Source organism: Ammospiza nelsoni, chromosome 22, assembly GCF_027579445.1.
Source record: "Ammospiza nelsoni isolate bAmmNel1 chromosome 22, bAmmNel1.pri, whole genome shotgun sequence".
NCBI classification, from domain to species: Eukaryota; Metazoa; Chordata; class Aves; order Passeriformes; family Passerellidae; genus Ammospiza; species Ammospiza nelsoni.
The window spans coordinates 7039324-7053223 of record NC_080654.1 but is presented as its reverse complement, the minus strand read 5'-3'; the positions used below and the strand labels follow the sequence as shown (position 1 = coordinate 7053223).

Here is a 13900-nt window from a genome sequence, read left to right as displayed (position 1 = left end):
GCCATCCAGAAACATCCCATTGTGACTGGCCCAGAGGCCCTGTGGATTCTGGGCATAGATTTCCTCCAGAATGGCTATTACAAAGACCCAAAGGGACTCAGATGGGCTTTTGGCATAGCTGCTGTAGAGGCAGAGAACATTGAGTAGTTGAACACCTTGCCTGGACTATCAGAAAACTCATCTGCAGTAGGACTCCTGAGGGTGTAAGAGCAAAAAGTGCCAATTGCCACCTCAACAGTGCACCGTCAGCAGTATTGAATGAATTGAGATGCCGTGATCCCCATCCACAGAATAATCCTTGAACTGGAGAGCCAAGGGGCACTCAGCAAAACCCACTCACTCTTCAACAGTCCCATCTGGCCTGTGCCCAAGTCTGACAGAGAATGGAGATTGACTGTGGACTATTGTGCCTTGAATGGAGTGACTCCACTGCTGAGCACTGCTATGCCGGACATGGTGGAATTCCAGTACGAGCTGGAGTCCAAGGCAGCAAAGTGATATGCCACTGTTGACATTGGTAACGCGTTTTTCTCCATTTCTCTGGCAGCAGGATGCAGGCCTCAGTTTGCTTTTCCCAGGAGGAGCATGCAGTACACTGGAACCGACTGCCCCAGGGGTGGAAGCACGTGCCCACCATCTGCCATGTGAGAGACTATGGAGACTTGTAGTGCAGAAAGCATACAGGCTTGGCTGATAGACAAAGGGCACGGTTATCTGCAAGGAGTGCATAACCAGGCCTGAAGGCAGCAGACAATCCTTGAAATGCCCTTGGCCAGGCGATAAAGAGAAGTTGGTCAATTACACAATGCCTCCAGGCCCGCTGGCAGACTATCATAAACCGTAAGGCAGAACTATTGCAGAGGTAAGCAGAAGCATGAACAGCTGGCTTGCACCAATCATAGCATTAGTAAAGCTGCATGAGCAGATATTTGTAACCAATAAAATGTAAGCTAAAGCTGCATGGACAACAATAAAAGAACATATCAAGCAGTAATAAATTGAACAAGATGCATACCTCATATTGAGTCACTTCTTGATTCCAGACCCCTTCTAGACCCCTTATCTCTACAGCCATGGACTGATCAAGGCTGGTCTGAAAGAGGGTGAAGCTCCAGAACACCTGCAGTACCTCAATGACATCATTGTGTGGGGGAACACAGCAATGGAAGTATTTGAGAAAGGAAAGACAAACATCCCGATTCTGCTAGAAGTTGACTTCACCATCAAGAAGAGTAAAATCAAAAGACCTGCCCAAGAGAGCCAGTGCCTGGAAGCAAAGAGGCAAGATAGACGGCATCAGATTCCCATTAAGGTCATCAACAAAATTACCACGATGTGTCCACCAGCCAGCAAGAAGGAAACACAAGCTTTCCTAGGTGCCATAGGTTTTTGGAGAATGCACATCGAGTACAGCCAGATTGTGAGCTCTCTCTATCCAGTCACTCACAAGAAGAACAATTTCAACTGGGGTCCTGAAGAGCAACAAGCCTTTGCCCAGATCAAGCAGAAAATCGCTCATTTGGTAGCCCTTGGGCCAGTCAGGATGTGATCAGAGATGAAGAATGTGCTCTACTCTGTGGCTGAGAACAATGGCTTGTCCTGGAGCCTTTGGCAGAAGGTGCCTGGGGAGACTCAAGGCCAACCACTGGGATTCTGGAGATGAAGTTACAGAGGATTCAAAGCCAACTACACCCCAACAGAGAAGGAAATCTTGGCTGCCTATGGAGGAGTTCAAGGGGCCTCAGAGGTGATTGGCATGAAAGCACAACTCCTCCTGGCACCCTGACTCCCAGTGCTGGGGTGGATGTTTAAAGGAAAGGTTCCCACTACCCACCACGACACTGACGCCACATGGAGCAAATGGATTGCCCTCATCACACCCATGTTGGAAACCTGAATTGCCCTGGGATTTTAGAGATAATTACAAACTGTCCGGAAGGTGAAAACTTTGGTCTCACTGAGGAAGAGGAACAAGAGCAAGTGGCACATCCTGAAGAAACTCCACCATACAACCAACCACCAGCTGAGTAAACACACTACACTCTTTTCACTGATAATTCCTGTCGCATCATAGGGATGAACCAGAAGGGGAAAGCAGCTGTATGGAGCCCCCCAGGACAGGTTGCACAAGCTACCACAGGAGAAGGTGGATCAAGATAACTTGCTGAACTCAAGGCCGTTTAACTGGCCCTGGACATTGCTGAAAGGGAGAAGTGACCAAAGCTCAACCTTTACACTGATTTGTGGATGGTAGCCAATGCTCTGTGGGGCAGGCTGGAAAGGTGAAAAAAAGGCCAACTGGCAGCCTAGAGGAAAACCAATCTGGACTGCTGATGAGTGAAAATACATCGTCACTCAGGTAGAGTAGCTACCTGTGAAAGTCCACCACACAGATGGCCATGTCCCCAAGAGTCGGGCTAATGAGGAACACTGCAACAACAAGTAGGTAGATCAGGCTGCAAAGATAGAGGTGTTGAAGATAGATTTAGACAGATTCTTATCTATGACATTGGCTCAGTATGATCATAAGGGCGAGTTCCTAGCTCAATGGGTCCATGATGCCTCGGGTCACCAGGGCAGGGATGCCACCTACAAGTGGGCATGGGACCGAGGGGTGGATCTAACCATGGACAGTGTTTCTCAGGTTATCCATGACTGTGAGACGTGTGCTGCCATCAAGCAGGCCAAGCGAGTGAAGCCCCTATGGTAGGGTGGGCGGTGGTCCAAGTACAAGCATGGGGAGACCTGGCATATTGACTACATCCCACTGTCCCAGACACGCCAAGGCAAGCACTATGTGCTGACCATGGTGGAAGCCACCACTGGATGGTTGGAGACCTACCCTGTGTCTCATGCTACAGCCCGGAACACCATCTTGGGCCTTGAAAAGCAAGTCCTGTGGAGACATGGCATCCCTGAGAGAACTGAGTCGGACAACAGAACCCATTTCACAAATGGCCTTATAAACACCTGGGCCAGAGAATGTGGTATTGAATGGATATATCATATCCCTTATCATGCACCAGCTGCCAGGAAAGTTGAACAGAACAATGGACTGCTTAAGACTACCCTGAGGGCACTTGGCTATAACGGCTTGGGGTTTTTGGTGTCTGTCTGACCCCAGCAGTCGTTGGTGTCCTGGATAGAGGAGTACCGCTAAGTACATCCTGTCCAGGTGCCTCAGGCAGGCTCCCAGCCACAGGCAATCTTAGCAAGCAGCTCAGCTCTTTGAGTGAGATCAGCTCTTTGATTAATTCAGCTCTTTAATAATTTCAGCTCTTAGCTTGCTAAGTGCCTCAGCAGATGCAGGGATGAGAGAAGAGTTGTATGAAGTTCCATAGATTTTTATAATAAGCCTTATTGGCAGCTTCTGCTAAGGGTGACAGTGACAGCTCTTCTGCCAAACTGGGCAGAAGTACGGGTTATATGGGGTATGTGGGTTTTGGGAAACAGTCCAACAGAAAGGGTCACAGTGAATATGACCTATGGTCTCACAGAGAGATAACAAGGGTCCGAAGGTGGAATAGGGGTTTCTTGGTGCACTCATCATGACTAGGCATTTCTTATCTCGGGCAACTGACCACCAGGGAGGCCTGGCAAGCCCTGTAGCTGCTACACTTGGGGGAAAAACCTTTAGAAATTGGGAAATGGACTTAGCAAAAGTGACCTGGATGGTCAATACCCAAGGGTCCATCAATCGAGCTGGTCCTGCCCAGTCTGAACCCTTGCAAGAAAATGTTCCTGTGGTACATATGAAAGATATTTTAGGAAATACTGTTTGGATTAATCCCACATCAGGCAAAGACAAACACATCCGTAGGATTTTTTGCTCAAGGACCTGGTTACACTTGGTGAGTAATGCAGAAAAATGGAGAAACCCATTGTGTACCACAGGGAAACCTACTTTTAAGTGAGAACTGTGTGTAAGATTTCATTGAGCAGAGCTTATTTATTTGGTTATGATGCAGATAGTAATAGAATAAGGAGTGAGTAATGCCTTAGGCTGGAAATGGGTGGGTGTATTCTATTCCTATCTGTGGAGTAGTTCTCTGTTAAATGGGCAGTTTGATTTATCTCTTCCACACCACAACCAATCCTCCCTCTGGAGAGACAGCTTCTGTTAGTGGGCCAGTGAGTCTCACCACATGACTGATAAAATTCCATCATCCCATTGTGAGATGCTCTGCCCAGAGGGAGGAGCCAAGCATTCCTACCTGGATAGAATCTGACATTTGGAACACCAGGGCAGCCTTTGCCCACTGCATTCCCAGAGGTGTGGCTGTCTTTCCACTGGATTTCCTGTGAAAGACCAGGTGCATCTCCAGCAGCCCTGGATTTTCAGAGGAAAACTCCACCATTCCACAGGATCCCTGCTCCAACAGAACCACCCCTGGCACTGCAGGAGGGCTGAGCCACCATGGAATGGGACTGCTGCCAACAGCCTGACCCACAGCGTTTCAGGGCCTATTCTGACTCTGTCCACAGTTTATTTGTTTGTACTATTACATTTCTATTTTCTTAGTTTTCCTAATAAAGAACTGTTATTCCTATTCCCATATCTTTGCCTTAGAGCCTTTTAATTTCAAAATTATAACAATTCAGAGGGAGGGGGTTTACATTTTCCATTCCAGGGGAGGCTCCTGCCTTCCTTAGCAGACACCTGTGTTTTCAGTCCAAGACAGGCGTCCAGCACTCAAAAACAAGGAGGAGGAAGAAGAGCAGTGGGGCCCATAGAGTAAGCCTAAAAGAGCATTTCCCCGTCTCTCCCTCAGCCCCGACTCTCCTCCAGCTCCACCACAAACCTCAACACTACAGCTGAGCCACTGCAATGCTCTGCTCTGCTCTCACCTCCACCAAGGATGTCCCAGGAAGGGACAAGCCACTGCAGTCCACATCATGGAAGGAGGAAAAGGACAAGGTGGAGCCATCTCTGCCCAAACTCAAGCACCAGCTCCCTGCACCCCAGCCCATGGGACAGCCCAGTCCCAAGGCTCCATTGACAAGAGAACTGGGGAAATAAAAAAAGGGGGAGAGTGCAGGGTCACCTTTCCCAAAGGAAAACTGGTTCAGGGGAGATGGGATCAGCCCCAGCACTACCGGTACACCCAGGTGCTCTGTGCAGAAGTAGCAACACAGAACAAGGCAACCCCGATTCTCACACAACCAGGCTGTGGGGAAGGGAGCACATGTGCCACTGAGTTCTTGGAAAACCTTAGGCAGAGGCAAGGCCATTGCAGCCACATTCTGCCTCCTAATGGACCCCCTTGATGTGCTTGGCTGGCCCTGGCTCCCTCTGGCAGAAGTAGCCACACCTGTCCAGGTGCTCTTCTCCAGCCACATGTGGGCATTGGCCTCTACTACTCCCCTGGGGCACCCACCAATCAAAGATACAAATATACAAAAAGAAACCCCCAAAATAAACTTCTACAGTTATCTTCAAACCATAATCACAACAATCTAAAATGACAACATAAAGAAAAGCAAAAGCCACCTAAATCCCCATGCATGCAATTGGCAGTCATACATGGCACAGCCACTCACCTCCAGGCTTTCCTGAGCACAGAATGTTCCACCAGCACCCACGATGATGCCACAGCCAAGGCAGCAGCCAGGAACAAGTACCCAGACATGCCAAGGATGGGTACCCAAGGTCAGCAAGCACTGACAGGGACTGAGAAATCCCCAGTGATGAGCATTTCAGTAAAGGGAGCACCTTGTGTCTGGGGTACTGAGGAGCTGCGTGTTAGGAAGGATGAAAGTTTGAAAAGAAAGACTGACAGATATGTATGTGTGGCAGAAAGATTTTTGAATATAGAATCTATAGAAGGAATAGAAATGAAAGGAAGTTTGGATATAGAAGAATAATAGATGTGTAAATTGACAATTACTGATCCAGTTCTGCTGGACAACAAATAAGACAAAGGTTATGTCAAGATGGAAAGAGGTTTTATGACTTAGAGAAAAAGATAAACAGGCCTCAAAAAAGAAGATGAATTTACCAAGCTGAAAGATAGCACAGGCAAACAAATCTGCCAATCTTACCAGTAGAAAAAAGGTTTCAGAATTTTCCACAGAAAGAAAACTGAAAAACAAATTCGAGCTTAAACTGTAACATACTAACTTTTAGTGATTAGAGAATAGTAACACGAATCTGGTAATAACAGCAGTTATGATAGGCTACAGGAAAAGTAAAGGTATAGATTGCTTCTACTGCAGTAAGACACACAGCAAAGAAAAGTATATAATTAATTGTAACTAAAACCAAAGGGTCACCAGGCCTGCCTGCAGCTGGAGCTGACAGTTGTAGGCACAGCTCTGTCACCCACAACCCTGGACTGCTGTAACTTCTTGGATGTAATAAACATCAATTTGGAGAGCCACCTGGAGTCATGCATCCCTCATTTTCAGCTCTTACAGCTGGGGGCAGAGAGTGACCTGGGGAAGACACTGCTCAGGGCTGGGGGGCAGCAGGGCTGCCCAGCCCCTCACTGACAACATCATGGGTGGGAGGCTGGCCCAGGAAGGAGTGACCCTGTGCCCCAGCAGGGACCCTGCCCCTTCCCAGAGCAGGGCCAGGTGTCCCCACCATGTCCCAGCATGGTGCCAACACATGAGGGGCAGATGTGGCCATTCCCAGGCAGGACCATGAGTGTGATAAGAGCAGGTGATGGGGCTGAGGAGCCCCGATGCCCAGAGCGTGGGACAGTCCCCACGTGTCAGCAGCAGGCAGGGACACTCCAAGGTCCCCAGCAGTCCAGACACTATAAGAGGGGTGAGTGGCCCCACCAACAGCACCTTTTCTCCACACAACCATGCTGGGAGCCGTCTGTCTCATCGTGCTGCTGGGCTACGGTAGGTGCAGGACATGGGGAAGGGTCAGGGCAGGGAGAACAGGACCGTGGCACCTGCCCTGGACCTGGGCACATGTCACAGGCAGCCTCTGATGTCCCTTTGCCGGGTGTCCCACAGCCTACGGATGCGGTCAGCCGGCCGTGCCACCACAGCTGAGCTCCCGCGTGGTGGGCGGTGAAGACGCTGTAGCCCACAGCTGGCCATGGCAGGTGAGGGGCACAGGGACCGGGATGGGGACAGGGATGGGGACAGGGATGGGGACATTCCTGCTCTGACCCTGTGCCTCTTCCCTCGCAGATCTCGCTGCAGTACAGGAGCGCTGGATCCTGGAGCCACACTTGTGGTGGGACACTCATTGCACCCCAGTGGGTGCTGACAGCTGCCCACTGCATCAGGTGGGTGTTGGGGTGCTGGGGGGCACCTATACAAGCAGGATGAGATATTTGTAGGGATTGACACTCTCTCTCTCCCTGGCAGCTCTTACATGACCTATCGTGTGGTGCTCGGCAAGCAGGATCTGTCAGAGGATGACGAGCCTGGTTCTGTGGCTGTTGGTGTGGAGAAGACAATTGTCCATGAGAATTGGGACTCCTACCTCATCATGTAAGGGATGGGATGCTTCAGGGCTGGGTCTTGGGTGTTGTGGCCATGGTGCCTTGTTGCCCTGGCCAGGGAGCCTGTTCCCATGGACAGGGACCATGGTTTGTGTCCCCCTATAGCAACGACATTGCCCTGATCAAGCTGGCAGAGGAGGTGCAGGAGACTGACACCGTCCGTGCCGCCTGCCTGCCGGCTGCTGGCAAGATCCTGCCCAACGACTTCCCCTGCTATGTCACCGGCTGGGGACGCATCAGGAGTAAGTGGGGTGTACCTGAGAGAGTCTCCAGAAAGGAGATGCAGGCAGCGGGTGTGAGGTACAAGCTTTGTCTGTCATTGCAGCCAACGGGCCCCTGGCCACCATCCTGCAGCAGGCTCTGCTGCCTGTGGTGGACTATGAGACCTGCTCCAAGTGGGACTGGTGGGGCAGCTATGTGGATGAAAACATGGTATGCGCCGGCGGTGATGGCATCGTCTCTGGATGCAACGTGAGTGTGGGCACTGCATGTGGTGGGAGCCCCAGTGATGTGGTACCATGGGCACTGGGAGGAGAGGGGATGCAGCCATGGTGGTGGATGGCCAGGAGGGATGAGGGGAGTGTTGGCAGGGTGCCCAGGAGCAATGGCCCTCACTGTCTCTCCGCACAGGGCGATTCTGGGGGCCCCCTGAACTGCCAGCGTGATGATGGGATCTGGGAGGTCGAGGGCATCGTCAGCTTCGGCTCCGGCCTGGGCTGCAACACGAAAAAGAAGCCGACAGTCTTCACCCGGGTGTCTGCCTACATCGACTGGATCAACGAGGTGGGTCACCCTTCCTTTGCTCCACACCCCCACACAGGGGCTGTTCTTGCCCCACTGAGAGTCTTACCATGCCCCCCCTGTGTCTTTTTGGCAGAAAATGAGCTCAAACTGAGGATGCGGCATTGTGGAGATACAACTGTTGATCAAGATAAAAGCAAAAAACGCTGAGCTGGTCTGGCTGGTTTTTTCAGGGACGAGATGTAGGGGAGCTGGGGACACACATGCAGGGCTGGGTCTGCTGATGCCAAGGCCCTGCTTGTGTGCTGGGGAAGGTGTCCATGTTGTGCACTGGAGATGGGCAGGACTCTGCAGAGGCTGTTGGGCACATCCTGCAAGATGCTTCCAGTCCTCAAGCTGTGGCTGAGGCAACGGCCTTGAGGGTTGGCAATTGGGACAGGGGCTGGGCTTTGTCCAGGTTATTCAGGGGAGCTCCAGGGAACTCATCTGGCCCTTGGGGATGATCTGGAACACTTGGTAGCTCCCAGGGTGCTTTAGGGGACCTCACTGGCACTGCCTAGATGAGGACTGACTTTCAAATGGGGCTCTTGAGGGAACTGGGTTGGCCTTGGGGAGCTTGAGAGAGTCTGACTGGTTTGGGAGGCGTCAGGGGTGCCTGCAGGAGCTCTCTTGGAGACAGAGCCCTTGGCAGCTGCATGGCACTGCCGACTCCAACAACAGGACCTGTGACATGGCCTAGGATCAAAGCATCTTACCATGGATGTCCTTCTGTGGTGGCTGGAGGAACAAGGTGGGTGATGGGCAGCGTGCAGAAACCCCAGCTCTGGGGTTCCCAGGAGGAGCCCGGGCTGCCCTGGAGGAGACAGGGATGTTTTCCAGGAAGAGGGCAGCGTGTTGGTGGGAGCAGGTGTGAAGGAGCTGTCCAGGAAGTGGAGGTGGGTGCCGCACCATCAGCCCCTGAGCAGAGCCATCCATCACACCATCATCCCATCACGGCTGCTGCAGCCCAGTCAGGATCCTCACGGTGTGAGGAGGAGGAGCAGAGCGAGCAGGGATGGACGGCAGCAGCTCAGGCTGGGTGGTGAACGTGGTGGACGGTGCCCAGTTTAGGTGCTGCTCAACAATTGAGCAGGACCATCACCAGCCCACAGAGCAGCATTGGCACCTGTTCCGGGGCCCAAGAGCACTCGCACGAGCCCTGGCACCATGGGATCCACCTGGGGATTCTCCAGGGACCCCCTGGTACTTGTCAGCCTGACCAAAGCTTTAGCAGGTGAAGAGGGATGCAGGGTGGGAAATGGTTTGGATGGACAGGAAATGTGCTATGACAAAGGAACTGTAGGGATCACACCAAAGGCAATTAAAGGCCTGCCAGTCAGATGATGTGTGGAAGTAGCTACTCTGCACAGCAGGATGGGGCCAGGTGCTTGGGACAACGGTGTGGCATTGGCAGCATGATCTGCTGGCTTGGATGGAGATCTCCAGGCTGTCTGTGGAAAGCTGGGTAATGTGGGGTCCCCCTGTCCCCTCTGTGTGTACCCACATGTGCCATGGGGACAGTTGTTTGGGCTGGGAGTGCAGGACCCTGGTGTCACAGCCTGTTGTTCATGTCCTTGTGCATTGTGTCCCATCCTCAGACAGGCTTTGGTGCACAAAGGAGTATTGTAGATCAAAGTTAACCCCGATGATGGGGAGAGATTCATGAGGAGGACTCCTAGGATATCAGAAGGCTAATTAATTACTTTATTATACTATTCCATATACATTTCATCTAAACTGCATCTTCCGAGCACTCACTCTGCACACAACGCTCACACTGCCCTGAATCTCCTGACTGTCAGCCAACATTCTTTGTGTGTGTTGGGACTGTGTGTGTTGGCTGACAGTCAGGAGATTCAGTGGCAACACTCACTCACTCACTTCACACCCTCAACACAGACAGTTCCGACACACACACACACTCTTGGCCCTGATAGGCCAAGGAAACAAAACATCCTCACTTTGGATAAGCAATCTCCATATTGCATTCTACTTTGGCACAACACAGGCACTGCAAGTTATAAGAATTGTGTTTTCCCTTTCTCTGAGGTTCAGAGAATATGAATCTCAGAAATTCTTGGGAAGAATTGTGCCTTGCTTGTCTCTGTGAAGAGAAATGTGGCAACACCTCACCCCTCTTCTTATAATAAAATGAAAAAGGAGCTGCGTTTGTAATTCTTCTGCTGGGCCCTTGGAGAAGAGAGAACAGTCACATCTGGAGAGGCTTATCCATGGCCAATTGAAACCTCAATCAAGTCCTGACATAGAATGATCAAGAAGATTTGTTGGAGAATTTTGCTCAGACATGGCTTATAGAGTTTTGTTCAGACATGCCATAATCATATACAGCTGATTGAACAGTAAAAGGCAGCTGTAGGCAGCAAATTCTCAAAGCCTGTTCCTGTAAACAACAAAATTCTCAGGCACGTTTCTGTAAACAGCAGAAGTTCTCAGGTTGTTTTTTAATAACAAGTAAATATCTTGTCCTTGGATAAGTATGGGAAAGCAAAGTGACAAACATGGAGACCTTGAGAACCGTTCATAACAGAATGAGAAAAACAAGTCTTGGTCTCAATAATAAACCACAGGTATTGAAAATAAAAGGAGGGATTGGTGTGTAATCTGTTAGCAATGATGAGCTCGGGTTTTGCAATATGTATGAACTTGATTAACACGGTTATAAAATGTGCATGTTGGATCAATAAATCGGAGTTTGATGCTGATCAAAGGATGGGTCGTCTCCCTTCGCTTCTACAGAGATTCTTTACCTGTAGAATATTTACTTCTAGTATATCACTAACACAAGGTTTACAATATCAGGAACCCAAACCACCATGCACAGAAAGTTCATTGTTTCAAGTCCAAACAGCTCCGTTTCAGGAGATGGTCCATTCATTCACTGGAGATGTTGCTGTTTGACATTCCTGAAGGTCCTGGTTCTGAAACAGACCTGCTGAATCCTGAAACAGAGAATTACTAAAGAAAATCATTATAAACTTTCAGAAATCCAAAAGTACTAAAAAATCTCTGGAAAACCATGGCCACAGCCTATAATTCAACCACTTGGGCCAAGTCTGACTCATGGCTTTCCAGCACTCTGGACTGAAAATGAGAGGTCAGCCTTTTTCACCTTTCTTTTTTTTTTCTTTTTTTCTCAGAAACACCAGCAGCAGCAGCAGAGAGGTTTTGGACCCTGCGTGGCAGAGTGGGGCTGAGCCCCTGGCCCTGGTCCAGGTGGGTGGACCAAGGACCCCAGACCCAGATCATGGGACAGCGGCCCGGGCCTGGTTAGGTGACCCAAAGCCACCAAACCCGGCGGTGGGCTGGGCAGGGGCTCCGGGCCAGGGGGATGGGCCAAGCAGCCCAGACCTGGCCCGTGAGGAGGGGTCTTTGTTCTCACAGCCCGCCCCCACCATGCTGCGAGTGTCTCGGCAACAGGAGTGGCCAAATGCCTTCTCCCTCTCCCCCCAGAACCACTGGTGCCAGCAGCTGGGAAGGAGAAGCTTTCCCGGGGATGGGGCACCCAGATCTCGGGGTCCCGTCTGCCCAGAGCAAACAAGGGCCCTCCACCCCTTGCTGCGCCATTCTCCCCCACAATACAAACAAGTGTTGCCCAGCCCTCTGATCAGTGGCACCATCCCCATCCCCTGGGAGCTTGGGACCAGAAGCAGCACCTCCAGAAACCACACCCTCCACGCCGCTGGCACACGCGCGGGGAACCAGGCACCCCAAATCCCAGTAACAACCCCCTGGCCAACCCAGAGTCAGCCTGTGAAAAATACTGTAGTATATGGTACAGATAATCATGCTATTAATGTATAAAATATTGTAAGATCCAAACTATGTCTTTTGACCACCCTGGCTGGGAGCAGTGTCTTATTCATATACATCTAGTTCCTGGACTACGTTGAGATAACATCGGGGTCTATAACATAAGAATAGAAGCTTCCAGGGCGATAATCACCGGCTTCCCTGGGTCCCCCGGACCACTCAAGAGTGATTATTGCCTCAAGGATTACATCTACCACAGCGCCACCCTGATACATGTGAATGCTGACTTCCCTGAAGTTCTCTGACAACATCTAGACACCTGGACTGGATCTTTGTCTACCTTTGCACATGTAAAGCCACGATTATGCATGTGAAGAGACACAAAGAATGTTTGGTCATCTCTGCCTTGGGCAGAATAAACTGTATAAAAACTCGCTGTGTGAAGCAGCATTCATGAACAGGGGGAGATTCTGACATTTGGAGGTCAGATCCATGTGTTCTCCCAGCGCTGAACCCGGGCTCGACACTGCCCCTTGGCTGTGGTGGTTTTTGACGACCGAATTTCGGTCTCGCAGACAAATTAATAAGTCTGCTAAATTTTCTTATAAATTTGGCTCTTGATTTGATAATTTATAACAATATCCTGTCCCAGGAAAACACTGAGTTTCAAAGTGTTCAGCCGAGAGGCGCCAGCTGTGAGCAAACGAGCCGTGCCTCCCCTGGGGGACAGGCTGGCGTCCCTTTCCTCGGTCCCAGCTCTCACCACAGGGGCAGCCTCGAGACAGCCTTAAAAACTCAGGGGGGAAGCTGGGCAGGTTTCAGGTGCCACAGCAGCTGCAGCTGGGGGTGGCAGGGGCGGTAGGATCAGCTGCAGGAGCGGCATAAGCACACAAGGAAGCCCTGCCATGGTCTCTCTTGGTTCCAGGTCGGGTGGTTCCAGCACGGGCTCTTCTGCTGAGGGAGGGGTTGGCGAGCTGTGTGCAGGCACTGAGGCAGCCACCACTGGAGGTGGAGCTGTGGGAGGCATGTGGGGAAGTTCTGTGGGCTGGTCGCCATCCTCAACCTCTTCCTGAATAGGAGCCGGGCTGGCGGAAGGCAGTGGGAGTAGTTGGAGATCATCTCCAGCTTCAACATTTCCCACCAGCATGGCAGGCAAGGGCGAGGCCACCATGGTTGGAGCCATGATGGACCGTGCTGAAGGTGGGGTGGCAGGTGGGGCTGGCAGGGGCAGCAATGCCACCACTGGAACAGCAGGCGGTCCCCTCAGCCCTGGGAGGGGCAGAGGAGGTGGCCCCTGCACATGCTCCAGGGAGTCAGATGAAAAACTCTCCACCGACACCTTGGGCAGAACCTCCTCTCCCTGCTCTGCGCAGGGGGACAAGCCAGCGGTGGCGACTGTCCTTGAAGAGTCTCTTCTCCCACCAGCCATGGTAGGGTGGGCAGGTGGATCCCCACACAGGGGGAGACGTCCCCCCACATCCCTGCCTGAGGCCCCCACAAAGTCAGAAATGCTCTTGAAATGAAGGTGGTCCCCTCTCACAAATACGAAAAGCAGCTCCCAGGTCGGCAGCTACCGAGTCCATTGGAAATGCCTCAGAAAATAAGCACCCAGGGCATTCCACACTGGGGGGTCCCAGGAGGAATTCATGCCCATGGGGAGCCCATGGCGTTTGGCCCAGCCAAAAAAACTCATAAATTTCTTGCTGGGGCACAAGAACTCCATGGTCACGAAGCGTGACCTCCCAGAATTCCAAAGTGAATCTCTCTCCCTGTGAAAATTGAGTGCTCATGTCCACACACGTCTTCCCAAGTCAAAGCCCACCCAATCGGGCAGTGTCTGCCAGAAGAGTTTCCCCCCACCCCTGCCTCCAAGGCTCGGGGCA

The 13900-nt window shown here is 51.5% G+C and overlaps 1 protein-coding gene across 1 annotated transcript; it reads left to right on the top strand.

Annotated features, from left to right (window-relative positions):
• The first annotated feature begins 6812 nt into the window (after window positions 1-6812).
• Window positions 6813-8307, top strand: LOC132083023 (chymotrypsin-C-like). Its single transcript, XM_059487532.1, is given in 8 exon segments — window positions 6813-6852; window positions 6970-7061; window positions 7150-7247; window positions 7330-7455; window positions 7572-7708; window positions 7792-7937; window positions 8097-8276; window positions 8278-8307. Coding segments are annotated over 8 exon segments (849 nt in total).
• The last annotated feature ends 5593 nt before the right edge of the window (window positions 8308-13900 follow it).